Source organism: Nicotiana tabacum, chromosome 6 (genome assembly GCF_000715075.1).
Source record: "Nicotiana tabacum cultivar K326 chromosome 6, ASM71507v2, whole genome shotgun sequence".
NCBI lineage: Eukaryota > Viridiplantae > Streptophyta > Magnoliopsida > Solanales > Solanaceae > Nicotiana > Nicotiana tabacum.
Window position 1 is genome coordinate 214125805 of NC_134085.1, and position 27212 is coordinate 214153016.

Below are 27212 nucleotides of genomic sequence, written 5' to 3' on the forward strand. Positions count from 1 at the left end.
GTTATTATTCAAGATTTAGCTTTGATTGAGCTTCAGCAGACACTTGTATGGCCGTTTGATTCTTAATATTATAATAATATTTTTACTTTGTGTTCTAATTTTTTTAATCTCTAACGCTCTTTTTATGGAATAAATTTATGTAACCTAAGATATTTCTTAACTTGAAAAATAATTTTACTCATATGGTGAATTTAAAAAATAATTAAATTGAGTTCTCTTGCCAAATAATTAATTGAAAGATTTAATTATTTAGTCCCAACACAAAAAATAATTTATTTTATGTTGATTCAAATTTTTAATAGTAGTTCATATCTTGTTTTGTAGATTTAATCTTAATTATAATTTGATCCACCATAAATTTTTTTTTCAAAGAGTAAAAAGATCAATCTGACATTCCACTTTTATATCTTTATGTTTACAGAATCATTAGTAGTATTTGATTCTTACCAACTATTTTTCTTTCTCTTTCTCACACATTTATATTTTTAAATATTTTTTTAATTATTATTTAATAATTGGGTATATTTTAAATATTACACGAAAAACTAATTAAAAAATATTATTAGTAGGAAAATAATTTAAATATAATATAAAAATATATTATGAGAATATTTTTCTCAGTTTTAATGCTTTATGCAGTCCATTTAATATTACTTTTTTCGTATTGGATATTATTGAGTGGTAATGTACTGCCAATATGGAGGATTTTTATGAAATTAATTTTATTAAACCTTCCTACATATTTTTAATAAGAATTTAATAGACATAATTTATTAATTTTAAAAAATTAAATATTAAAAAATTAACATAGAAGGTCTTGTAGTAAAAAAACGGGTTATTTTAGTTATGTTCTTTCCCTATGAGTTCTTCTATTTAATATTTTAGTACTATTTTAGTCTATCAATATTGTATTTATGCTTTTATAATAAATAGGCTCTCTCTTTTCTAAATAAATTTGGACAATATAATACATTCTCAAATTAAATTAGTAATAGCATATTATAATAAGTTTTTAAATTAAAGTAGTAATAGAAATTTTTAAGAAGAATATCCTAAAGTAATAGGATTGCATGACTAAAAATATGTATCTGAAAGTAATTATACTAATAGGAAATCTAGCGTGTTCCTAAAGGTATTAGGTTTACATGCTAGCATGTAGTAATAGGATTCCTAAAGCTAATCATGTAGGATTCCTAACTTGTAATATTATGTCCTAAAACTAATAGGATTACAAATGTCTAGAATTCCGGTTATGTCCTTTTATTGTGAGTTATTATGCTTAATATTATAAGGTTAATTTTGTAAACCGACATTTATTCATGCTTTTATAATAACTAGTTTCTACGTCTGTGCATTGCACGAGATTTTAGTCAATTATTTATGAAAGAATTTGAAATTAATTTTTTGAGATACAAAACGAAAGCATCGTCTTTCATGCAAATGATGTGTGAAAGATATATTACCATGTGAATGAATTTTTTCTCCATAATTCTAAGTTGGGGTAGAAATTAGTGTCTTACACCAATGCAAATTGGTGGGGAGGTACATCAAAGTAAGATTTTCGGAGTACTTACCGCGTAGAAGATATAAAAAACCAAAATCCTAGGAATGAAAATTATTTTTTCGAATCAACACCAAAACACATTCCCTAACAAAATGTGTCAATTGTCAAGCAGGTATGAAACTTTTTAAAAAGCAATTGACTGAAAAATAATTAATACGTTCCTAAAATTCCCAAAAGAAATCATAGAATCCTAGAGTTATTTACATTAGAATTCTATTATTAGTTGGCTTACTTTTTTATTTACGTACGTCTGAAACTTTGGAAATATTTTTTAACCTTTTTATTTAATTTACCTAGATTATAGATATATTGTTTTTAACCCCTTATACAATTTAATAATTGTCTCTAAATTTCATAATGTATATATCTTATCTTATATAATCACTACAAAAAAAACTGAAATTAGCTACGAATGTCGTCGCTAATCTGCCGCTAAAACGCTCGTAGCTAGCAGAATTTCTTGATAATCCGTTGCTAATCCGTCGCGAAATGAGATTAGCGATAGATTTTTCTGTTTAGCTACAGAATTTGTCCGTCGCTAAAATTTAATTTTTTTAGTAGTGAATCGTTAATTTTAAAGTACTAAATATTACATAAAATAATATAAAAATATTATAGTTATGTTACATAATTAAAATATAAAAATAATTTATATAAGGTCAAATCTTAATGAATTTTAAAGTTCTATATATTTGAACTTCCTACATAGTTCAAATAAGTAAATATTTAATAGCAAAAATTTAGTTGATTTAAAAGTTCTAAAGATTAAAAAAATAATTAAATTATAATTTTGTTCAATATAGAATCTCTACTGGTAAGGTCAAATATTCTAGAAACAAAAAACTGGAAAAGTTCATACTTAGACTTCAAATTCTTTAAATTAGATTTTTAAATTATTATAATATACTCTTATACATAGTTCCTTTTTGAGTAACATACTTGTAGTGTTAACCTCCATTTGCTTTATATCTATTGCGTAATTAAGAATTCAATAATCACGTGAAATTCGTCTTTCGAATTTGATAGGAAGAAATATCACAATTGTAATTTGGAACTTACTTGAATTGGGATTTAGTTGTCTTATTCTTCTTCTAGCTGACATCAAATAAGTTTCTAAATATATTTAATTGATTTTAGTCCTAAATATTAGGATTTTCAAATAGGAAAATATTTAATAACCAAAGTTTTAGATAATTTTAAAGTTCTGTATATTAGAAAAGTAATTAAATGACTATTGCTAAATAGTAGGAAAATAATTAAGTCTATCTCTATACATTATAAAAATAATTAAACTTCCACATTAAATAAACACATACAGATGAAAAGTTGGAACTTAGATTGGTATTAGAAGTTTGTTCAAGTTCATATAGTTATTTCCAACGTTACCACTTTTTAGTTGGAATAGAAGTTATGGATATTGGTAGAGTAGGAATTTACGGGCAGTGTATCTAGAGTTTAAATTGGGAAAGAATTCCATCTTAGGGTAATATTTTAAATATTATAATTATATTCACTTTTAACTCAAATATTTAAGGACATAAAAGTTTATCAAAGTTAGAAGAATATTTTAGTCGTTTAATATTTAGCATAAATTATTCGTGCTTTTATAATAATATAGATATAGATATATAGATGTATGATATCTCTCTGTTCATAATCTATTATATTGTACAAGATGATATTTGTTCTTCCACCAATCCTACTTTTGAGCACTGGGTTAGCTTGATTTCTTTGTCTTATTTTTTATTCAAGTATCAATTTAACAAGAAATTATACAATCCATTATTATTCAACATGAGATTGTTATTATTCTTTTTCGTACTTTTCTTGGCTAATTGTTGGAATGCTTGTTCTCACTTTCTACCAATTGTTTTGCAAAACCTCAAAAATCAAACTTATTTCCTTGGCCTTCTATAACTTCTAAAATAACCAAAAGAATTCTTTACGTCTTCACTACGAACTCAACTGATATAAAGTGAAGTCTGTTAGTCAACACTATTAAGTAATTATTTCAATATTTAGCACACATTTTTTTAAAAAATATTACTAGCATTTATTAATATTTTTATGTCACTTCAAAGTTCTAATTGATAATAAAAAGACAGAAATGTTCGGGATCACCCACAACTTGGAAACTTTTTTTTAGTTCCCCCTTAAATTTTATGTGGTCTTTAATATCCCCTCTTCCTTTCCGAACTTGGAAATTTGATCGTCTTGACTAGTACTGGCAAAATAGGCCCATATTTCATTAGCCCACCCAATCCGCCCATGTTTTAATGGGCTGGGTGAGTGATATTTTAAGTGGGTCGCATTTGGGCTTCAGCCCATATTTTACCCATAAAATATGGGCGTTTGTGGGTAAAAGTTGGGTAATGTACGGGTTGGCTAACATAGGTAAAATGTAAAAATAGTACGGTCCAGCCAGTTTACCAAGTCAATAAAAAATATTCAATATTTTGCTGCAACAGAGACCGGTCTAGCGTAATATACTAAAGTTCGGTGTACTTGTGTATAAACTTCCAGCATATTATGTTGGACCGGTATATTATACTGGAACTCCAGTATATTATGTTGGAGTATTTTTTCGGATTTTGAACAGTGTTTTTGTTCAGATTTATTTTTACATGAAAGTTGTTAAAATTCGATTACTTTTAAAACTGGGCTATTTTTGAATGACCACTTGTAAATCTGGTTATTTTTGAATTTCTCCCAGACATTTTTCTTAATTATATTATTTGGACAGTACAACACCCTCTCAAAGCTCACAAAGACCATTTTCCGCATCAATCTTTCAAGGTTTCTTCGTCTCCTTCTTCCACATACGGCTTCATCAATTTCTTTTAGGGTAACCTCTCCTCCCTACTCCCCTGAAACTTTCTTCCTCATCCTCCCTCTTTTTCTTCTTTTCCTTTTTTAAAAAAATAATAAAAAATTTAAGGCTAGAGTTGGTGATTAACTCTAAAATTAAGCAGAAGTTCTTATTTATTTTATCATTCCAAAAAGAATTAAGAATCAACATAAAAAATAGATTATGTCTATTTTTTGTGCAACCCATATTTTACCCGACCCGTATTTTACCCGTATTAATATGGACAAGTTGCAATCCAACCCGTTTTTATCCAACCCATTTTTAACCCGCCCAAATCCGACCCAACTCGCCATTTGCCGCCACTAATCTTGACCCCCTCGGTGCTGATGTGGCAAAGATCATGATTATCTTTTAGGCGCGTGGAAAGGAAGAAAAATTTCAAGTAGTATTTTTTTAATATTAATTGCCACATAATCAAATATAATAATTTATTTATTCCAATTGCATTTTTCATTGTTTCTTCTTAATATATATTGCATATCATTCAAATTGTATTGTTTTTAGATACAAATTGCATGTTTAACATCTCAATTGTATTTTTTTAGATACAATAAATATATATATTTAAACTATGTATACTTTATCTTCTTTCTTTTTTTCCGGTTCAAACCTACAAAAGTTAGTTGAAAATTCATTTATTTTTTATCAAATAAAAAGAAGACAGTAATAAAGATCAAATGGTATATTTTCTTTAAAAAAAATTAAAAAATATTGTGTGTTTTTATTTTTATTTTCATGCAATGACTATTTATTTAAATTATGCTTTTTTTTGCGAGTCAAATAGCAAATATTTGGTCCAAATTTAACTATTTTTAACTAAAATATTATTTAGCCAATATATGGAGTCCTAACAATGTAACTTTTTAGATGCAATGATAATATGTTCTAACTATGCATTCCTTTTTTTCCTAACCAAATATGTAAAAGTAACTTGATTAAAATATCATTACTTTTAGCCAAATTAAAAATTATAATCAAAATAACGTTGTTTTAATTATTATTTTTTTACATATTTTGGCACAAAAAAATTTAAATAGTTGGTGGACTTTAAAAGATAAAATATATATTTTATTATAAAAAATATCACATGAACAAAAAATCTGTGTGGTAGCGCGTGTGTCACGCTCCCATGGATTGTTAGCGTCTAGGGGGTCGACACTATGAAATTACCAACTTCGAAAGGGTATTAAAGACCATGTAAAATTTAAGGAGGAACTAAACTAAGAAGCCCAAAAGTTAAGAACAATAGGTCCTGAATTTAGATTAACAAGCTCAAAAGTTAAGGACGATAGGTCACAAGTTCAAAAGTTAAGGACACTTGGTCCTGAACTTAGACTAATAAGCTCAAAAGTTAAGGACAATAGGTCCTGAACTTAAACTTACAAGTTCAAAAGTTAAGGACAAGTGTCACGACCCAAAAATTCCTCCAAAGAAGTCGTGATGGCACCTAGTCTCTAAACTAGGCAAGCCTAACATTTACTGTAATAATATGGGTATTTACTAACTTTAAGTTAAATTACTCTGAACAAAATACAATTCCCAAAACCGGTAGTACAAGTCATAAACCTTTCTAGGAGTAGTTATACAAAATAAATACATCACTATTCCAAACCGAGGGAACATATGGAAATAAGTACAATTGAAGGTGACTCCGAGGACCGCGAACGCTGCAACAGGTTTACCTTGAGTCTCCACCGCAACAAACAGCTACTATCGATCAAATATCTGGTTCTGTACACAAAATGTACAGAAGTGTGGTATCAGCACAACCGACCCCATGTGTTGGTAAGTGTCTAGCCTAACCTCGGCGAAGTAGTGACGAGGCTAGGACCAGACTACCAAATAAACCTGTGCAATATAGCGTACAAAATAATAAGAAGCGGATAACAATGATGGCAACACTGATCAACCAGTGATATAAAAAACAACAGGCAACAAGAATACCATAAATGTTTCTCAACAAATAATAACCACAAGTGCAATCAATTAATCAAGTCCTTCAAATAAATATCTTTCAAATAAGCATCTTTCGAATATAATTCTTTCGAGTAAAGGTCACCTTGTGACGCCTCATTTCATAATCATAAATAATATAGGTCTCAGCCCACTTTTATTTTTTCACGGCACCTAGTGCCTACATTTATATCACAACCGCACGGACAACTCACGTGCCATTAAATAAAACCATAATATTTTCCCCGGTACCTTGTGCCCACATATTTCTGTCTCACATTGCACAATAATATTCTCATGTTACTCAGTTCATAGGTTCCATAAGCTAATACCATTAAGAATGTTCAAGGAGCCTCATTCACATAACATAAAGTAGAGTACAGCTTCCAATCCAATTAGGAAATCAACAAGAAATGATGAAGTTATTTTTAGAAATCATTTGATAAAGGAAATACCCTTTTCAATTAAAGTACAATATCGAATGAATCATTACCTTTAATATGAGAAATCAATAAATTAAAATATAGTAGAAATTCCCTTTTAAGTAAAGTACAACCTCAAATGGTTTAAGGAAAATTTAGTTGAGAAATCAATTGAGTTTAAAAAAATGTAACAGTTCTTGAAATTTGAAGTATTGAACATATAAAAAAAAGGCGAGGTATTGTAAACACTATGGATTCCAACACAAAGGATCACAACAGTAAAAGGATCTAAACAGTTAATGCACTTGAATTGTTAATAACAAGTAAGCACATCAAACAGAAAATGCACGGCATCACCCTTCGTGCTTTAACACTCTCTCACCAAAATAATACACGGAATCACCCTTCGTGCTTTATACTCTTCCTCACCCAAGCAACAAACACAAGGCAGATAGGGTAAGGGAATCTATAACATCGAAATAAATTTAAGTAACAACAGAAAATTAGTAAATAAACATAAATGACAACATAACTCAATTATCAGCAAGAATCAGGAAAATCAAGGATGTGCACGACAACCTTCGTGCTTGATCACTCTTTCCTCACCATATGAATAATATAAATGTGCACGACAACACCCTTCGTGCTTTATCACTCTTCCTCACCCAAGCAACAATACAAAGCAATTTGGGTAAAGGAAAATAAAAAATATCACAACAAAACCCCGGCAAGGGAAATAATATCATGAATAATAACATCCCGGCAAGGGAGATAATATCATCAACTTTTTTTTCTTTTTCACATTTACTTCACAACTCGATTCACAACTTGAGCCAATGCTCTGTAATGTTCAACAATTCTATTCTTAACTTGAGCCAATGCTCTACAATGTTCAATAATCCAATTCTCAATTCTTAACTTGAGCCAATACTCTACCATGTTCAACAATTAACCATAATACTTCCACAAGTTATATTCCTCAATAGAAATTATCATTTAGAGCATAAATCATACAAAACGAAATCACATTAATCATAGTATAAGACTCACGGACATGTTTGACACCAATGTATAGATACTCGTCACCATGCCTATACGTCGTACTCATCAAATAACACATAGCAAATAGAACACAACTCCTAATCCCTCAAGCTAAGGTTAGACCAAACACTTACCTCGCTTTGCAACCAATTCAAAATTCCAATAAGCCTTTGCCTCGCGAATTCGTGCCCGAAATTCTCAAATCTAGTCATAAACAATTCAAAATACTTAACACGAATCGTAGGAACTAATTCTATATGAATTTACAAATTTTCTAGATTAAAATCCGAAATTTAGCTCAAAAATTGCCCGCAGGGCCCACCTCTCGGAATCCGACGAAACTCATAAAATCTGACAACTCATTCCGATACGAGTTCAACCATACAAAAATTATCGAATTCCGATGTCAAATAGACCTTCAAATCCTAAATTTTCATTTTTGAAAAGTTTTACAAAAACCACAATTTCTTTCATTCAAATCCGAAATAAACGATGAATATTGATATAGATTCATGAAATGTAATCACTTCCGGGTATAGAACACTTACCTCGGTTGATTTGGACTTGATTTGAGCTTAAAATGACCCCTTCACCTCAAAACCCAAACCCCCAACACTAAAAATACTCTCTCTCCCGGTTTGGTATTTATAGGCCTAGATTTCTGGGCTTCGGACGTGATCTGGTCGCGATGGCAGCACTTCCCTACCAGCCATTTCTTTCGGACGCGTCGCATCCGTAGGCTCCTCCGCCAGCCTTTGGTAATTTGGTCATAACTTCTTGTAGGAATATCCAAGTGACAAACGATTTTAAGCGTTGAAAACTAGACTCAAAGGGCTTTAATTTAATAGATTGTGCATCACACAACTCGTTATATCCATGTAGATATGCTCGTCCAAAGTGAGGTCTTGTGCATACTCATTTGCAACTTTAGTATATTATGAAATTTTCCAACTTGGCTTAGACTTAGGACTTTACTTAGATCCCATATATCTTATAGTACGCCTCGTACACTTGCTATCATATCCATTTGGCATCCATCATGGTAATAGACCTCTTCCACATACTAAATAATATAATTAGAACACGTCAACTATCTTATTTTGCCAAAATGCGCCGAATTATCCTATGGACTTCCAAATCCAAATTTGGACACACGTCTAAGTCCGAAATCACCATACGAAGTTATTGACATCATTAAAATTCTAATTTGGGGTCGTTTACTCAAAAGTCAACTCTCCAGTCAACTCTTTCCATCTGAGCTTCAAAAATAAGATTTTTTTTCTTTTTTTAAATTTAACTCCGAATCTTACGAAAAACCAAACTTGACCATACATGCGGGTCATAATGCGTATTACGAACCCCTCGAGGTCTTAAGCCTTTGAACGGAAATGTTAATTCTTAGAACGAAAATTCGGGTCGTTACATAACATCTTAGTAAAATGAAAATAATACTCCAGCTAATATTTATGTCAACAATAACAAATTTCGTGTAATCGCATTAGGGGTGTCAATGGATATTCAAAAATCGACTGATTCGTACCGTACTGAATCAATTTTTAGTTTTTTTTTTTAAAAAAAAAACTGTAGATTTTTATATAAATTTATAACTGCACCGATAATTAAGGTAGGTTTTTTATTTTATAAAAATAAATCAAAAAAATACCGAACCATACCGAATAAATTATATATGTGAAAAATATATTTATATAGTAAATTTAAAAACAATAATGAATTAAATTTTTCTTTGGGCTTTGGAATTATGAAAACTGTTACAAGCCAACAAGTAATTAAACTCAAAATACTAATTCCTAAAACTTATTATGCTACTTCCACCTAAACTAAGTTATTTCAAGTACCTTAGTAAGACACAAAATATTCTAGCGATTATGAGTAGCAAACTACAATGTATTGAATATGTTTCCTTTCATATAATTTAAATTTATCTTTTTGAATATTTAATTTTCTATAGACTTTATTATGGTTAATATCTTTCCACTTGTGTGATTTATATTTTCTTTGCCTTTGCTTGATTTCTTTTACGCTATTGTAAAATAGTTGATGGATCTATACTCTAGCCATTTTTCATTTTTTAATTCATCACCCTTTAAACAGTAAAAATGTTTAAAGAATTTTGTTACGGCATATAAAAGAACATATGTTATTGCATTCTACTTCTACTGGTGAATTCTACATAATATTTAAAAAAATACCAAAAATTAACCGAACTGTACCGATACCGAAGAGAAACCGACATGATTGGGACGGTTTCGAAAAGTATAATTTTGGTTATACATAATAGAATAACTGAAAAATTGGTATGACACTAATTTTATAAAATAACCGGCCAAACCGAACCATTGACACCCCTAATCGCACAAGTGAGGTCTGGGGAGGGTAGTGTGCACCCAGACCTTACCCCTACCTTCAAGAAGGCTAATCTTTGTGTACGATTTCTATAATATAAGGGGTCTAAGTATTTGATGTTAAAATGTAAAGAATGTACATGTAATTGAGTAGTATTATAAGGATGTTTAGTATAAAAAAACCCGAACTCCAACTCCGAATATGATATGGAAAATACTTGGCCCGACAATATAAAATTACGAATCAAATCGTGTCCTGATCCGAGACATCAGTGTACCGGTAGGCAGCCACTGCTCTTAATCACATTCCCAAGTCCCAAACAATTCCTCCGGTTGTCGAAAAGCAGAGTTTGATAATGGCGACGTCCTCTTCTTCTAGGGTTCCTGCAAAACCAGCGGGCACTTCTTCAATACTGTCGATGCTTAAGGCGTACTCTATCCCTTTTATACTTTTTTGTGCTTCACTCTTCTATCAGTTAGTCGTAATTCCTCGTGCCTTCCCTCGTTCGCATTATGATGGTGAGTCCACACTCTAACTAATTCTTTCTTTTAATTCTTATTCCGACTGTATGCCGTTCTTTTTTTAAAAAAATAAATAAATTATGGCATGATTCTTGTAGCATTGGGTATCAAAGCGCAAAGTTCAATTGAGGAAGTTAATCAGGCATACGAGAAACTCTCTTCAAAGTGGTACGTCCTTTTCACAGGCATTCCATTGTTACATATTTACATAGTTCTTGATTACCTTTTGCTATATATTGGTCACTTTGACTTACACTATGTTTGGATCATTGTTTTATAATGTATTGTATTGTACTATATTGTATTGTATTGTATCGTTTTATGGATACAACGTTTGAATAGATTGTATCGTTTGCTCTTGTTAAATAACATTTTGTTGTTTGGTTTGACTGTATCGTATAGTACTGTAACTGATAAGTTTACTAAAATACCCGCAATTTTTTTGAATAAAATTTATCAAGAATTACGCATAAAAATAATTTAAGAAAACCTCTTTCTACTAATTTATCATTAATTACGTAGTTTGGAAACAAGAGCAAAAATATGAGGAAAAAAGGTTAACTAATATTAGCGACACCAAAAGAATTAAAACGATGAAAAGAGACAAAGAATCGAATGGAGGCTTGGATAATAAAAAGAACGGGGCAAACCAACTCTAGAAAGAATGGAAGAAGACAAAGTAGGTCAATAGGTTAGAGATGTAGAGTTAAAATAAAAAATTTAACGGAAAAGGGCCAAATATACCCCTTTACTATCAGAAAAGATTTACATGTACCCCTCGTTATACTTTGAGTCCAAATATAGCCCCATCGTTATACTATTGGTTCAAATATACCCCCTTCCGTTAAGTTTGTCCAAAGTGGACATCCAGTCCTATGTGGCACTGACATTTGATGAGGTGGATACCACATGGCTTGCCACCTCAGCGCCCCTAAACCCATTTTACCCCTCCCTTCTGTTTTTTTTCCACCACTAAAATTTTCTTCCCGTCCACCACTATTGCCACCATTACTGTTACCAATGAAAAATATTGTATTCCAAATTTTAATCTTTTATATATGGATTAAGGGCGCTGAGGTGGCATGCCACTCATCAAATGTCAGTGCCACGTAAGATTGGATTTCCACTTTGGATAAACTTAACGGAAGAGGGGTATATTTGAACCAATAATATTACGGCAAGGGTATATTTGGACCAAAAGTATAACGCAGGGTATATTTAAATATTTTCTCATAGTAGAGGGATATAATTGGCCCTTTATCCAAAATTTAAATAATAAAATAGAATTATGGAGTAATAAGTAAGGGCATAATTAGAATAGAAAATAGGGAACGATCCCACCACACCAAATCGGTTGTTTCATAAAATGGGGCTTTTGGTTGTTCCGGAATAATGAATTTAACAATACGATACAATCAATTTTAAATAAATAATCAAAACAAACATTGTTTTGGGATAACAATACAATACGATACAGTGGGTAACAACCATCCAAACAAGCTGTTAGTCGCGGGCCCGAACTCCACCGCCACAGAAAAAAAGAAATATATTAGATGTACTTGTTATTCCAACACTGCTTCATCTATCCTTTGTGGGAAATTACTTTTTTTTTTTGTTAATTCCACAAACACTATAAAGGATGGAGTTTTAGACCCTAAAACCCCTAAAGGTTTGAACAGGACATAGGTACCCTGAGAGTAGAACACAAAACTTTCCTGGTAATTTGAGTGATCAGTCACCTCATTAAGGGGTGTTTATGTCTCATTAGAACCTTCAGGGGCGTTACTGTACCCAAAACCCACACCTTAAGGGTGTGTGTGTCTGTGTGTGGAATTAATCTCATACTTTGTACAATATTCATCACGTAGGTTTACTGATTTTGCTGTTGTGAAACTTATAGATGCTCAAATCTTGTCTCGGTCTAGATGCCTTGTCACTCTCCTAAGAATTCCATGAAATTCGTCAATTGCCTTGTTGTTAAAATAGCTCTTACTTGTTTGGATTGCCTCTGTGCTATACTTAAACTTGTTCTAGTGGAATGGTAGTCTTAATACCAAGTACAAGGTTGTTCTTGTCCTTTGCCACATTATCATTTTCATTGCTAGTGGTTGTTCCCTCCACTCATTGAGCTTACTGAAATGGGCCCCTTTATCAGTTTTTTGAAAGCACTTCTTTCTATGAAAGAGGAGTACTTCTCTCTGAAACATGTCACGATATTCGCTTTTACTAGAATCTTATGGATGTAACATGACCAATACTCGTAATCCTTGCATCTTGTGCTAATTTTGCTTTTACTCCGTATTATTGCATTTTACACAATCAGCAACTTTAGTATTTTGTGCTAATGGGTCACCATAATCTTCAAAAAATTAACTCCTGCCAGATGTCCTTATGTGCCCTGGGTGTGTTCTGCTCAGTGAGAAAGTCAGTTAATCGAGAAAACAGAGCTCCACTATGCCACTTCTTAAAAAGTGAACAAATGGAAAGAGAAAGAAGAGAGACTCTGTTATGCTTTTAAATATATCCCTTAAACTAGGCTGTCTTATATTTCCTAATCGATGCTTCGTTTAAAAATTGTAACTTGAGAATCCTACTTCATTCGTACTTATAAAAAAAAAAATAGTAACTTGACGTTTATTTTTGGAAAATTTATTTCCACTTTTTTCCCAACGAACTGATAAGGTCCACCAACGTGATAGTGTCTTAATATCCCTTTTGCTGGGATGAGGTGAAGTAGATATGACTCGTGAACATATTATATATATGCTTTCCGTGAGATATGTAATGAATGTGCTTCGAGTTTCTTGCACTTTCACTTTTCAGCTATTGCACATCATTGCTGTCAAATCTAGTATTGAACAGCAAGAAAAATTGATTTGGATTTGTTTGTTGGATTTTATTTGCTGGAAATAAAATGTTATTGTTTACAGGAATTTAGGTGTTGAAGTTCCTTCTACCATCGATTTTATCAAGGTTAGTCGTCTCATCACTTGATAATTTAATATGCTCCATTACTGTATCTTCATGCTGACGTCCTCTCCCTAGTCGTTTCACATTTTCTTTTTGATCCTAACATGTTTTTTTTTTAATAAATATTAATTTCTTTTTACATATAAGATTTTCTCATACCAACCGTCCAGATGCTTTATCCAACAGCTTCTTTATCATTATGTTTGTTTCTGTTATTGCTAACTTGTACGCATTCAATGCCCTTAACCATGGTATTGCATGCGTTTGGATATCCAAGACATGTGTAGCATTTTTCCTGCCATGGTATGTTCATAGTTGCTGCCTTTCCTGTGATTAGAGGTCTTGATGTTTCTATTTTAGACAGCTGTGAAGTGGTTGATTTTACTCACCTTTTGCCTGGCTTTCCTGCACCACTTATCATTACCATTTTTCCTCTATACCATGAATTTTTCCTATGGCATGATTGCTGCATAATTATTTCACAGGCTCGTTATGCTTTTGAATTGCTGACAAATCAAATTTGGAAGAGAGATTATGACTTATTCGGTATTGATGAGCAGTTCGTAAGTTTTCTATTCTAGCTTGCAGAGATAATTTAGTACCAAAAAATGGGAATCTGTAGATTCATTTCATGTTTGCTATTAATCTGTTCCGTCTTATGTTTTAATATATGTTTTCTTTGGCTATTCAGCATGTTATTGAAAAGGCTAAAGAGCAGTATGTCAGGAGAAGTATTTCAGCAATCAGCTTTCCTCTGCTGGAGACAATTTCTTTTGGTTTGTAACACCTCTTTAGATAGACTTTTGCTAGGCACGTACTTGCCTCGCTGCCACCCCACAACCCCACAGAAAGATAAACCAGAGATAATGTGATACTACCAGTGATTTTAGTTTTGTTTTGTTTTGTTTTTTCTAGAGTCACTATCTATGTTTGTCTGATGCAGATTTCTCTATCTTTGTACCTTAGATCCTGAAGACCATGCTTTTGATGTTATCAACTCTGAGAATTTTCAATCCAAGCTTGAAACTGACAAGGCATTGTTAATTCAGGTTTAATATATGTGCTGAACTGGAATATTTCTTACTCTTTTGAATTCTTATGCATCTACAAGTTTGTGTCTTCATTATTCATCCTCTGTGTATATAGAGTTACACTGATTTACATAGGCATACTATTTTATCAACCAAAAATGTACTCCCTCATTTATATATCCGGCTGTTATGAAGGGTTAAGTGCATAGTCAGATACTATCGTTCAATAACATGCCATGAAACTCTTTTTGGCATGTCGAACCTGTATTACCTCAATATGTATAGTTTCTCAGAGCTGTATACTCTTTCATTATTTAATTTTTATTTTTTCATTTGTTTACTCCTATGATGGGTGTTGACCAAAATTCTTCTCTAGATTTTTTCTCCCGGGAGTGTGCGATGTGCTCAATTTTCAAACAAATGGAAGAGAATTGGTAAGAGTTTGAATATTTTTGCAGACATTTATTTCCCATCTATAATTTGCTAATGTTATTTGGTGTATTGATTTTGTACCCTGCTAATGTTATTTGGTGTGTTTGTCCCATATATTTCTTCTACCTTGTGTCTTCAGTTACTTTGCTGGATGGGGTCGCAGATACTGGAGTTATTGATCTTGCTGATGTTCAACTTGCCACATATCTAGCTGAGAAAGGACCTGGTGGACTACCATTTTTAGACATGGAAAGTATTTTAATAAACAAATGTAAATTTTACTTTGTCATTCCTAAAAATGCTTCGATAGAATAGTGCAGCTGTTAGATCATATTCTGCTGAATTACAAGCTTGAACGCATTTCATGAAGTTCATATTTATGGCTGATATTTTGTTCTTCCAGTGAAATCATCTACAGAAGTGTGGTTCAATTGGTAACGTAATAGGGAAATAAATTTATATTTTAGGGACTGAATTAGATAACTATTACGTTTGGACTGACATAAGCCTGGTATTTACGTGGAGAAAGGTAGAGGAGCGGGCCCATTATCCTCCGAGTTTCAAACCGTGTGGCACTGACACTTGAGGATTTTTTGCTGTCTTTTGCAAAAAAAGGAAAAAAGAAAAAGAAAAAGAAAAAAGAAGAATTAGATAGCTTTATGTGGTATTCAGCGATTTAACTGCAGCCCTTGACCAATAATGGCTGCTGTTAAGTTCTGAATCATGTCTGCTATAATTTCATTAGAGGCAAGATGCGATGGACTTGAAGTACTATAGCTCATCGAATTTAGAAAAAGAGTACATATGAGATGGCAATGCAAAATGCCTTTGCAGTAGTAAGAAGATCTGGAGATATGAAACTGAATAATCGGTGGAGTGGTCTTATCATGATTAACTCTTCCCTAGGTGCTTATATTGTGTAAATTATACATTAGCGCCCAGAATTTCGGTCGCTAAGATGGAGGAACCGAGATTGAGGAAAAAGAGAAATTCTGACTTTATACATGTTTATCTAGGACTTACCTCTGCTTTTCCTTACCTTACAATTTTGATAGGGATAACCTCGTCCACCAAAATCAATTTGAATTGCAGTTCATTATGCTTTAATGGATTGACTGACACTGATGCATGAATTCCCCCATCTCTTCAACTCTTTTTAACTCGACTTATTGGTTCACTTACAGGTGTTCCAGTATTTGTGGCTTTCCCCCCAGGTTGTAGAGATTTAAGGTGCATGTCTAGGTGAGTTTCCTTTTCTGACCATTTCTTATGTTATTTTCTTGTCATCCAGACATGTTTTCTTGGTTGGAGGTCAAAACTAGAGTGTGGACTTACTTTGCCTTGAACACAATTTCCTGCTAGTTGTATTTTGCTAATAATACTTCATAATCTGATTAGATATGAAGGAGAACTTTCCATTGATTCAGTTACTGATTGGGTTGCGACGACCATTCTAAGTTTGCCACGTATTCGGTACTACTCAAAGGAGTCAATGGTAACATATGAGATTTAGCTTTCATCTTTTGTTTATCTGCTGTCATTGCACAATTTGGCTGATGGGTGGGTTAATATGTGTGAGAAAACTGAAAATGGCAGTTTCGTTGGATTTTAGGAACAAAGACTTTAGCGAGCCTTTTTTTTAGGATTAGGTTCGTTTGCTCAAACTTCCAAAGTTTGCTTATTTTGAGAAGAATTTGTCAAAGTAGATTTATCAGAAAAGCACATCTGAGAGAGTAGCAGTTTGGGTTTGTCAAATGATTTGAGAACTGTTTTTGTCAGTGTTAGAGAAACAATTTGTATTTGACCGATCTTTCAATCAAGTGGTTTTGAGCGTCATATTACGAAAAAGCGACAGAAAACATTCACTTTTTTTCAATCAGTATTATTTAAACCAATAACCGATTCTAAATATTTATTATGAAGACACTTTAGTTAAATTCTCAATTTTATTTAATTAAATGTAAAAAATAAATAAAAAATTACAAATCAATATAAATATAGTTATCTCAAAGTCATAATTGAAATATTTTTAGTCATTTAATATTCATTTGACGTAAAGGTATACATCTTATATATATGTTATTTTATAACTGAGATACATATAGGTAAAATAAATAGGGATAGTTTGGCAAATGTTAATTTTTAGTAAGGGTATTTTTGTCCTGTAAAATTAATTTTCTATTCTTCTTGTGCTTTCAAGGAGAAGTTACAAAATTTTATTTCCAGTCTGCAGCAGGAAAATTAGTTTATGCTACTATCTAGAATACATGTCTTTAAAGTTTGGCCAAACTCCTTAATTCTTCAAAATAATACTCAAGTCCTTAATACTTCAAAACTCCTTAATTCGTCTAAAAGTTACTACTTTTTTTTTAATTTTAAAATAAACCATTTCTTGTCTCCCAAAAGCTTGGCCTAACAGGCTATTATTCATATGTGTTTCTCTAGTTGTATATCACGAGTTTTTCCACATCCACATCACTTGTGTGTGGTAACTTCTTGATGGATCAGTATGCATGCAAACTTTGTGCTTAACTTCTTGATGATGGACAAGTTTTGCAAGCTTTAAATATTCTGATTCACAGCTTCTTTTTCATTCCAGGCCCAGGATTTTCTGATGAAAAGCAAACCCCACAAGGTACAACTTCTGACAGCCTTCCCAACTACTTCAGTTGTAAAAAAGAAAGAAAACTAAGTGATGAAAGATGGCCAGTTGCTGCAACTTATGATTGACTAGCTTGATTAACATGCACGCTAAAGTATCTGTTAAGGTTTCCCTTGCTTTTACCAATTCTACTGCATGTATACCGATCATATTTAACTGGTCAATTACAATGCAGTTATCAAAGGTCATAATCACGTACTCCTCTATCTGTGTAAAACCATCTTGAAGAATGAAGAGCATCCCATCATTACCTTTTTCTTCTAGTTATAAGATGCTATTGTTTTTTTTTGTTTGAGTAAAATAATGGATGATGCTCAAACATCCTCCTTAAAAGGCGACCAATAAGTTTTTTGAAGTATTACCATAACACGATCACCTTCAATATGCCGTATCTTCTTTTAGAAAGTGATCACTGTAGATCCCAAGCAGCACTTTTCGAAGTGTCCTCTTAGTGTTTAAAATTAAAGTTAAATAACATCCCAGCCCCTGAAAGGAAGAATATGTTTTACGCCTTTACCATTGTTTCCTAGAAAGTGAGGGAATATTATGCTGTGCAGCTTCTTTTTAACTGATACTCCATGGTTTAGATAATTGCTGTAGCTGGCATTGACTAAGTTGTCATGTTCTTAATTTGTTCAAAGTATGTCACAGGTTTTAGTATTTTGGTTGGACTGGCTGCACATACACGTTGCATTCCATATAGCTTAACTAGTTCTTTTTTTTTTTTTTTGTTTGATGAAGTATAGCTTGACTCTTTCTTGAGCCGAGTGTCTATCGGAAACAGCCTCTCTACCCTCCCGGGTAGGGGTAAGGTCTGCGTACATATTACCCTCCCCAGACCCCACATGTGTGACTTCACTGGGTCTGTTGTTGTTGTTGAAGTATAGCTTGACTAGTTGTATTCTATGCAAGAATACACCCTGCTTGAGAATGTGAGGATATATTTCCATTTACACTTACATGTTTAGTACCCTGGTTCTGCCATGTGTACTGTTTTTACGCCGCTGGTGTAGAATTTGACAGGATTCATATATTTCTTAATGATAAGGTCAAGGTCATTTTCTTCTCTCAAACCGGCGAACGGGCAACTCCATTTATTCGTCAAGCTGCTAAGAATTACTCAGCCTATGCTACATTCGCGTTTGTGCTATGGCAGGAAGGAGAATCTTCATTGTGGTGGAATATGTAATGTACACTAGCTTTGCTGTTTCATTTTCCCGCTAATTTATGCATTTTTCCTTTCCCCTCATGTTAATTTGTCTTTCTATTTCTTTTGGAGGGAGAGGAGTTTGTGAATAAGTTCTTGATTTCTGCTTCTTTTTTCTCCTCAAATCTCTTCCCTCTCCCTCCCTTATCGTTTCTCATAGCATCGTTGGTTTCCATTTTCTTTTGGCTTTTCCTCACTGAGTGAATTTTTAACAGCTTCGAAGTTAACTAGAAGGGATCAACAACTGTCAAATCATTCTAAATCGTGCCTTTTTCGGGTACATGTGTTACAGTGTTAGCACATGTTAATAACATGGTTTTTTTTTCTAATTTATATCTAAAAGTATGAGTATAATTGTTTTTGGATATAATAAGGTGAAGTTCAAGCTTGCTATAAGTTACTCCCTCCAACACTCTAATTTTCAGCCGATTTTGAACACCAACACATTGTTTTTTTGGAAAAAAAGGGTAAGAAAGACATATTTAGGAACTACAAAAATTTCTATAAACCATTGGTTATTTTATGGATTTGAACTCTTTTATTTTAAGATAAAAGTTGCTTGAATACCCCAATTTTAATCATTTCATAAGAATGACATGACGAGAGTACTTCGTTTCTTAATTTTCTTATATTATTGAGTTTGTTTGATTTTTTAACTTTTTAAAAGTTTCTTAAATGTTATTCATATAAGTTGAAATACCTAAATATGATAATTCCCTCATATTTCTTTATGTGGTAATAATTTAAAATGGTTCTAGATAAGTGTTTACAAAAAGACTAAAGTATAGTTTATTTTCCTTTTGTTGACTTCAGGTCTTCAACCTTTAGCAGTTTTTCTTTATCTGTAATTGTAAACTATACACAGATCAATACTTCTGTTTACATCTTCCACATTCTTTCAGAATACATCTCATTTTGGATTTACATTAGAGTAGGTAACTTGGTTCTACTATCTTTAAGGATGTTCATATCAACTTCTTTATTCCTAACAATCAATCAACTAGGCTTCAAGGAGTCAATCTCAAACTATTTGGGGGTTGACATGAATCCTTTATTCTTACGCTATATAGCCTATCATTTATTAACTCTTATAAAATTTCATAAATGATATTCCAAATCCGTTCTGAATCTTATTTTCAGTAAGCAATCTGGTTGGCTTTTTATTACACTTCAGCTTGTGAGTGGGGTTGTTTGCTGAATACGGAGTAATGCTATAAATAACGACTTCTGTTGTGGAGACCCAAGTTTATCTACATGATCTGAAACCTGAAAATCTTGTTGTTTATAGTTTTGTACTTTATCTATCTATATGAAATAATGGAATTCCTACTTACTAAAGTGCAGCAACAGAGTTTGAGCATTGATTGCTATGGACAGGGGTGGTTAAATAGTACCTTGAGGTACTTCATAATTGATGTATTTAGCTTAATAGAAGAGGAAGGCACTATGTTCATTGGATAGTCAGCCAATATGCAGCATTCTAGAAAAACTATTGTACACTAGCGTGGAACCTCCACGACGTGGTTTGAGCCAGCTAATTCATGTTCTCCAGACAATAGTCTTTTCTTGTAGGATTGATTCCTCTTCCATGTCTAACAGAAAAAGGAAAAAAATATAAAAAACAATGGTAAAGCAAATAGAGGTTTTTGTTGTGAAATGCTGAACTTTTACTTAGTTATTCTTTTATAATTCTATGCTCTCCCTTGATAATTTTCACTTAATGATGTTGTAAGATGACCTAGTGTCTTATCTATACAGGTTAGGGGTCGAATCTGCCCCTGCCATTGTATTTCTAAAAGAAACAGGCGTCAAACCTGTGGTTCATCACGGCAAGTTCATTTTCCTCCTCATTTCTTGTTGTTCTCTAGTAACTTCTGGTGGCTGTGATAAGTGACTTGTCTAAGATAGCAAGCTGAAAGATGTTTATGATTGTAGGCTATGTCAACAGTTCCTTGTTTGTGGATATTATGGAGAGGAATAAAAATCAAGGTACTTATCTTTTCTCCCTTTTACCAATATATTTGGCCATTTCGTCAGTTTCATAAATTAGTGTACTGCATAAGTGAATTGAACACATATTTTTTCATAAACTGCTTTATCTGATATTTTTTGTGGTGTGGCTAATCAATTTGAGATTTTAGCAAATATATTCAAGTCAGCCAAGTTTATTTTCTTCATGTTACGCTAGTGTCAGCAATATTGTGTTTGAGCGTTGGCGCTCATTTTAAATTGAGTTAGCAAATTTTCCTCTGGTGTTATCCTGTTTATTCTTGTTGAACGTTATGGTTAGTGTTTCCAGTATTAATAGAGGAGAATTCTGCTTCAAACTTCTCATCACCACTTCAACAATCGTGTTACAAAGTGTTTTTCACTCGTTAATTTCAAGCATATTTCCTCCAAGTGATAAGTCACTTTACCAAAAATTCTTTTTGGTGATTAATGCTTAATTAAAAAAATTCATTCTGGCTAGAGATGCCAGTAGTAGAGTGAATATAGAAGACAATATAGAAACTTAAGTCTTAAAACCATTGTTATATCCTGCTTTGTGCCTTTGCGTATGCTAGAGTGTCATGTAATGGCTTTGGATGGATGGTTAGTGCAATGTACCCAGATGTGAACAAGGAAATATATCTTTTTACTAGTTAATTGAAGCGTAGTTTTTCATGTGACCATTGTAGTTCCTGGAGTTATTCTTTACATATTGTATGCATAGTTGTGGTAATGTAGCTGCTTCAAATTTTACCAACATGCAAACTGGCATAGGCATTCACAGCACTATGAAGGCATAAGTGGGCATTTTCAGGTTGGCATATTTTCAGGTGACAATATGCAGAAAGATGAGTTCCAAAATTTGTGTTGTGATCATAATTCAAGGATGGTTGTGTTTGTGTTTATATGTCTTGAGTTCAGATTTAGCTGGAGCAAAACATTAAGATGCCGGGTTTGTGCTGTAGAATGCGATATTGAGACATGTCAAAAGACTTTAAATAATTGCGTCGCTGTTAGTTGTGTCTTACAAATCTTGCTGGTCTTTGTTTCATACTTCTTCAGTGCTTCCACAATTGAGGAGTGTAACTTCGATGGAACTGGGTTGCAATGCGCGGGGCTTTTCACGTGCTGGAAAGGATACCAGGGTATGGTATTGTGTTGTTTTAGCTGGGAGGTATAGCCAGGAGCTCAATGAAATGCGTGAAGTAAGCTCTTTTTCCTAGTTCCTTTTTCTTAATTAACGCTTAAGACTGTCATTTGGCTTATTCGTCCTTAGTTTTTAGTTGATTTATCTTTCCATCTGGTTTTAGAAAGTCTGAACGGAGTTTAACAGCAGATGTCGTGTGATAGGGGGGGGGGACTTTCTCTGTGTGTGGAGAGGGGGGGAGAGAGAGAGAGAGCACTCTCTATTTCAGCAGTTTTGCCACTGGACTTATATATTTGCAAATTGGCCCGTAGGGTGCCCCAATAGGGCCTGAATGAAAGACCCATGCCCGACGTAAACCATCAAAGTCCTAGTCAGCATATGCACTACCTGGAATCCTGGATCATACCAAATCTGAATTGACTTGCTACTGATCAACTCATAATACATAGAGGATGTACATCCCTAACAGTTAGCTCTTTCTTAACATTGCTGTTTAATAACTTTGAGATGAAAATTTAATTAGAATTGATAACACTTAAATAATATACCAGCACCTACAGTAATCTATCAGCAATGACATCCACTTGTCTGCATCTGCATATTACATATGCCTTCTCTTTTTAGTTATGTCCTACATATATAAATGCTAAAGATGTCTTCGTTGGGATGCATTTTCTGCTTTTTTTTGGTAAATTGCCCTATCCCTCTAGTGCAGGAAGAGACTTCGCTCGGGTCTGAAAGACTTCTCATTATTACGACATACATTGATTGATGTGGCTTCAAATCTTTTTTCACATTAAGCTACATGCATAAAATGTTAGATGCTATGAATGTCTGTTACCTTAGCTGATGGTGTAAATTACCTATCACATAAGACTGTTCGCAGGGTTCAAGAAACTCTTTCAAACGATGGAGAATTGACTGCAGTGGATCAAGATCCATCATCTGCACCAGCTCTGCTTGCACTAAAACAGAAACGACTGACATTTACCTGGCTTGATGGGGAAGCACAGAAAGTGAGCACCTCTCCTCGAATTTTGGCATTAATTCGGTTAAATAGGGCTGTGATTACATTTTCTGAAGCACCAATAGCTTTTTGCACAATAATTAGCATCCTCTTTTTTATTTTATAAAATTAATCTATTAATAGCATACCCATTTCGTGGTGAACATGACCTGTAGGAGTTATCTTTTGACAGACTGACGGAGTCCATGACAAACTGCAGAAAAGCATGCATGTAGAGGTTTTTTAGAATTTATTGTCTAGAGGAGCTTTTTTAGAATTTATTGTCTAGAGTGAAGATCAAACTCCTACAACCTCATCTTAGATGCTTAACTAGGCATCTTTATTTACTTGTTTGGGCCGATTCAACCTCCCATCTCAGATTCTTACACCTTTTCCTGAAAATTTCAGCTCTAGTGGCATTTCTGTAGATTTGCAAATTCTTCCTTTGTGCACAATTTTGGAGAAGGTGCATTAACGATTACTTTGATGGTTTCATTTTATTTAGCTATTAAAGCATAATGGATATGGAGGATTCATATAACCCGGCCCCAACTAATTTGAGATCAAGGCTTAGTTGATTCATTAGCTGGTAGGCTCTAAATTTCCAGTTGGTTTTGGGATCCAAACCTTGGTAAAGCTTGAAGAATCCTTATGCTTTGAAAAACCTTTTGTTCCTTAATGTATTTGAGAGATGCTCCCTGAACTTGAATGTGATTCATATAACTATCTTTCTTTCCCTTTTCTGCTATTATTCTTCTAATTATAGACTTCAGTTATATTATCTAAGCATGTAAGACTTGGCTGATTATTTTATTACTTTGTGGAACCCATGAGGTCCATCGGGTTGGATGATTGTTCTTTGAGCAAAACTATGATTTTCTGTCACGTTGAATGCTAATAGCTTCTCCTTTTGTACAGAGTTACTGTTTCTTCTACATTAATTCAGAAAATAGTTATGAGACCTGTGGGCCGAGGAGGGATATAACAGACGTAGCACAATTGTTTATCGTACGCTATGAGAGGAATGTTACAGAGGATGTTGAAAAGCAGCCGACCAGCAGATACTCAGAGTTGTACAATGTTGAAGCTGATCCTGCATCTCAGCTTGTGGCAAAATACAATGGTTCTAATAAAATTGAAGAGGTTAGTAGACTGACAGGTTCCATTAAATTCCCTTAGCAAGTCACATGATGGATCTACTGCCACATTCTTCTGTAATTGAGCATAAACTCGTTAGTTTATCTATAAAATGTTCCATGACAGCAAAACATCATCTTCCTTGTTCTGTGGTGCAATTTATTTTTCTGTTGAATACAGCCTTTGTATTGGACAATCTATGACAGCCTTCACTTGTGCACAAGCTGGTGGTTCGTCCCTCCAAACTGTAAGAATTCAGTTCAACCCATGGCAAAAACACAAGTAGAACGAGAAAGATAGGAGATGGAAGCAAAACCAATTCTGTCACCTGGTTGCAATTTCTAAATCCCATTCCATGGCTCTCTGCAGTCCACACAGTGACTAGCAGTCCTTTGATAATTGCTTCTAATTGAGCATTTACCTCTATTTTTTCCCTCCTAAACTATTTCCCTTTCCCAGTGGTTTTCTTTCTTTGAACAAAAAGTACATGTTTATGTAGACACGTTTAGGAGATGAGTTAATTTTGGAGGTTGGAGCTAAAGGGTCGTTTCCTTTCCCTCATTGATGATATGGATCACATGTTTGATGCATGATACCACTTTTAGATAGTTAAACAAGGTCCCTCATCAGGGAAAATATGTGTTGTGAAGCCAGATAAACTTGTTGGAAGCTCTGTTCTATGCGAACACAATTCATTCATTTCCATCTACTAAGACTGCCTCATTTATAGTCAAAACCCTCCTGCTTGTAGAACATGCTAGTAATATGCTACATTAGCAAATAACGCTTGGCTCTCTAAACGTTTGCCCTGTCTGTATTTGACTGAATTATTAGCATACATGGGGAATAACCTACATAGGAAAATATAGTCTATCCTGAGATTTGTTGGACCTTCATTCTTGTACGAAGCCAGCTATTTTATGAGAATATTTATGATCATTACACCTGAATATCTAACGTATTGTATATTGGAATGACAGATTGTACAATGGATTTCTGAGATAATCAAAGATGGCGACTCCAAGAATCTTCCTTCATTTGTAAGTTAATTTCAAAAATCTCTCTGTTGAAACGTGTTTGCTTTAATTGATTCAAAGGTGGTTTAGGGGTTCTAAAATTGGATCTTATGAATGATGACCCCTCCTTCAAGATTGTAAGCTCTATTCATGACAGCAATTGCCAGTTGGTTGAAGATGGTACACCAGAACTTGTGCATGCACAATTTCTTTTACACCTTGCAACTAAATCTCTATGTAAGATTGATCTATCGCTCACTTGAATGGAATTATGGATACTAGTCTGGAAGGTACTTAATCAACGAGGGAGAAGTGGTAGGAGCCATCTCCTTTTAATATTGTATTAGATATCGATATCATTATGAGATAATGGTTTCTCATGTTATTTAAGTATCCATATGTTGATTGCAAGGATGTATAACTGCAGAAAGCTGTCTTTAGCCCTTTTATAGATTCCTTTTCTAATTCTGTATCTTTATACCCATTTTGTTACAGAGAACTAGGACTCCTGAATTGGTTCCGGAGGATGCAGATTCCAGTTGGTCATCTTGGTCTCAAGGAACCGTTGGCCCTAATGGAGGATTTAAACATAGAATCAAAAGTTTCCTAAATAGAATTCACGATTACAGTGGTGATCCAAGGGTTGGACCCTTTCTGCTCCTGGCATCATTAATCTCATTTGGTAGTGTTTGGCTGAGGAGAAGTCAGGTAGCTCAGTCAAGCGAATCAGATCATTCAAGCGAGAGGTCCAATGAGCCAGAACATTTGAGCCAGCAGACCAGAGAGTCCGATCACACTCAGCCAAGTGCAAGGGTAGTGATACAATGTACCTAAAACTTGCTCTGGGCTAGCCCATGCAAGCACTAGGCCCTAGGCTATTTCAATTTATTCCGTAAACGATATTCATTGACCTCTTTGGAAATTACGTAACATCGATCCTTTCCACGTTATATCTCTTTGCAGGACACAACCACACGAAAGCGAAGAAATCGCCCAAGAAACGATCTTGTTCCACCTTCTATGACTGACGTGGAACCTAAAGATGCTTGCCAAGCGGAATTTTCAGATTCTGATACTGGCTAGTTGGGTTCAAATAACTGCAGGCTGTTTTATTAGCACAGGGTAGAAGCTGAAATTTGTTGCGAGCAGGCGGATGACTAACAACCTCCTTTACATAACTGGTTGCCTTGCAGGCATCGATACCATGTAAATTGAGCTCGATAAAATTTCCTGATGTGTAAACATATCAGTAGTTTAGTTTTAATTTATGAAGGAACGGAGAATTGATAAAATAGTGACCAAGATCATATGTCACGACAGAGAAAAACATTAGTGCAAAAATATATCACGATTCTGATAGAGTAAAGTTCATTCAAATATTTAGAATCTTCCATTTTCTTTCTTACAAATTGTTTTGTTACGTAATTGTTTCAATATTAATACATCAAAGTGTCTACAAAACTATAATGACGTAAATCTTGATAATATTAAGTGTAATCCATTGTCTGTCGTGCAGTGAAGAGTCTAGTAGTAACCTTATTATCCAAATTCCATTGATGGATGATCCTCCTATATCATTTGCTTAATTTAGAATTTAAGGTAATAGTGATATTCTTTATTTGAAGGGAGCCTTGGCGCAATTGGTAAAGTTGTTACCATGTGACCAGGAGGTTACGGGTTCGAGCCGTGCGAATATGCTGTCTACAAGAGACCCTTGTGTTTCGGTCCCTCCCCGGACCCCGCTATTCGGTCCCTCCCCGGACCCCGCTCATAGCAGGAACTTAGTGCATCGGGCTGCCCTTTTATTTGTGATTGAGCCTCGCTTTTTCTTTTATTTGTGATTGAGCCTCGCTTTTTCCATCCATTCGGATTCAAGAAGAA

General features: G+C 33.7%; 1 protein-coding gene across 4 annotated transcripts; it reads left to right on the forward strand.

Annotated features, from left to right (window-relative positions):
* Window positions 1-10429: 10429 nt before the first annotated feature.
* Window positions 10430-26724, forward strand: LOC107818982 (uncharacterized). 4 transcript variants are annotated; one of them, XR_012711180.1, is made up of 20 exons: window positions 10430-10731; window positions 10833-10902; window positions 13665-13707; window positions 14190-14267; window positions 14396-14480; window positions 14671-14753; window positions 15112-15169; window positions 15307-15438; window positions 16352-16409; window positions 16566-16662; window positions 17767-17802; window positions 18878-19014; window positions 20795-20865; window positions 20972-21025; window positions 22088-22230; window positions 23048-23188; window positions 24097-24321; window positions 25296-25355; window positions 25466-25646; window positions 25827-25965. XR_012711180.1 is itself a non-coding variant. In XM_016645063.2 (20 exons), the coding sequence occupies exons 1-20, from the start codon at window positions 10569-10571 to the stop codon at window positions 26412-26414; spliced, it is 2172 nt and encodes a 723-aa protein (XP_016500549.1). In that variant the 5' UTR covers window positions 10436-10568; the 3' UTR covers window positions 26415-26724. The 4 variants fall into 4 exon arrangements, 3 of the variants coding, with proteins under 3 accessions (XP_075112769.1, XP_016500549.1, XP_075112768.1); XM_016645063.2 differs by lacking the exon at window positions 25466-25646 and adding an exon at window positions 26295-26724 and having other exon boundaries at window positions 10436-10731; window positions 25827-26144; XM_075256667.1 differs by lacking the exon at window positions 25466-25646 and adding an exon at window positions 26295-26724 and having other exon boundaries at window positions 10436-10731; window positions 15307-15420; window positions 25827-26144.
* The last annotated feature ends 488 nt before the right edge of the window (window positions 26725-27212 follow it).

What these genes read in the sequence shown, in the direction of transcription:
- LOC107818982 (XM_016645063.2), top strand. Translation starts at nt 10,569, where the DNA reads ATGGCGACGTCCTCTTCTTCTAGGGTTCCTGCAAAACCAGCGGGCACT. An exon ending in GGAGAGGAATAAAAATCAAG is followed by an intron (nt 21,026 to 22,087) that starts GTACTTATCTTT and finishes ATACTTCTTCAG; the next exon opens with TGCTTCCACAATTGAGGAGT. An exon ending in ACACTCAGCCAAGTGCAAGG is followed by an intron (nt 26,145 to 26,294) that starts GTAGTGATACAA and finishes ATCTCTTTGCAG; the next exon opens with GACACAACCACACGAAAGCG.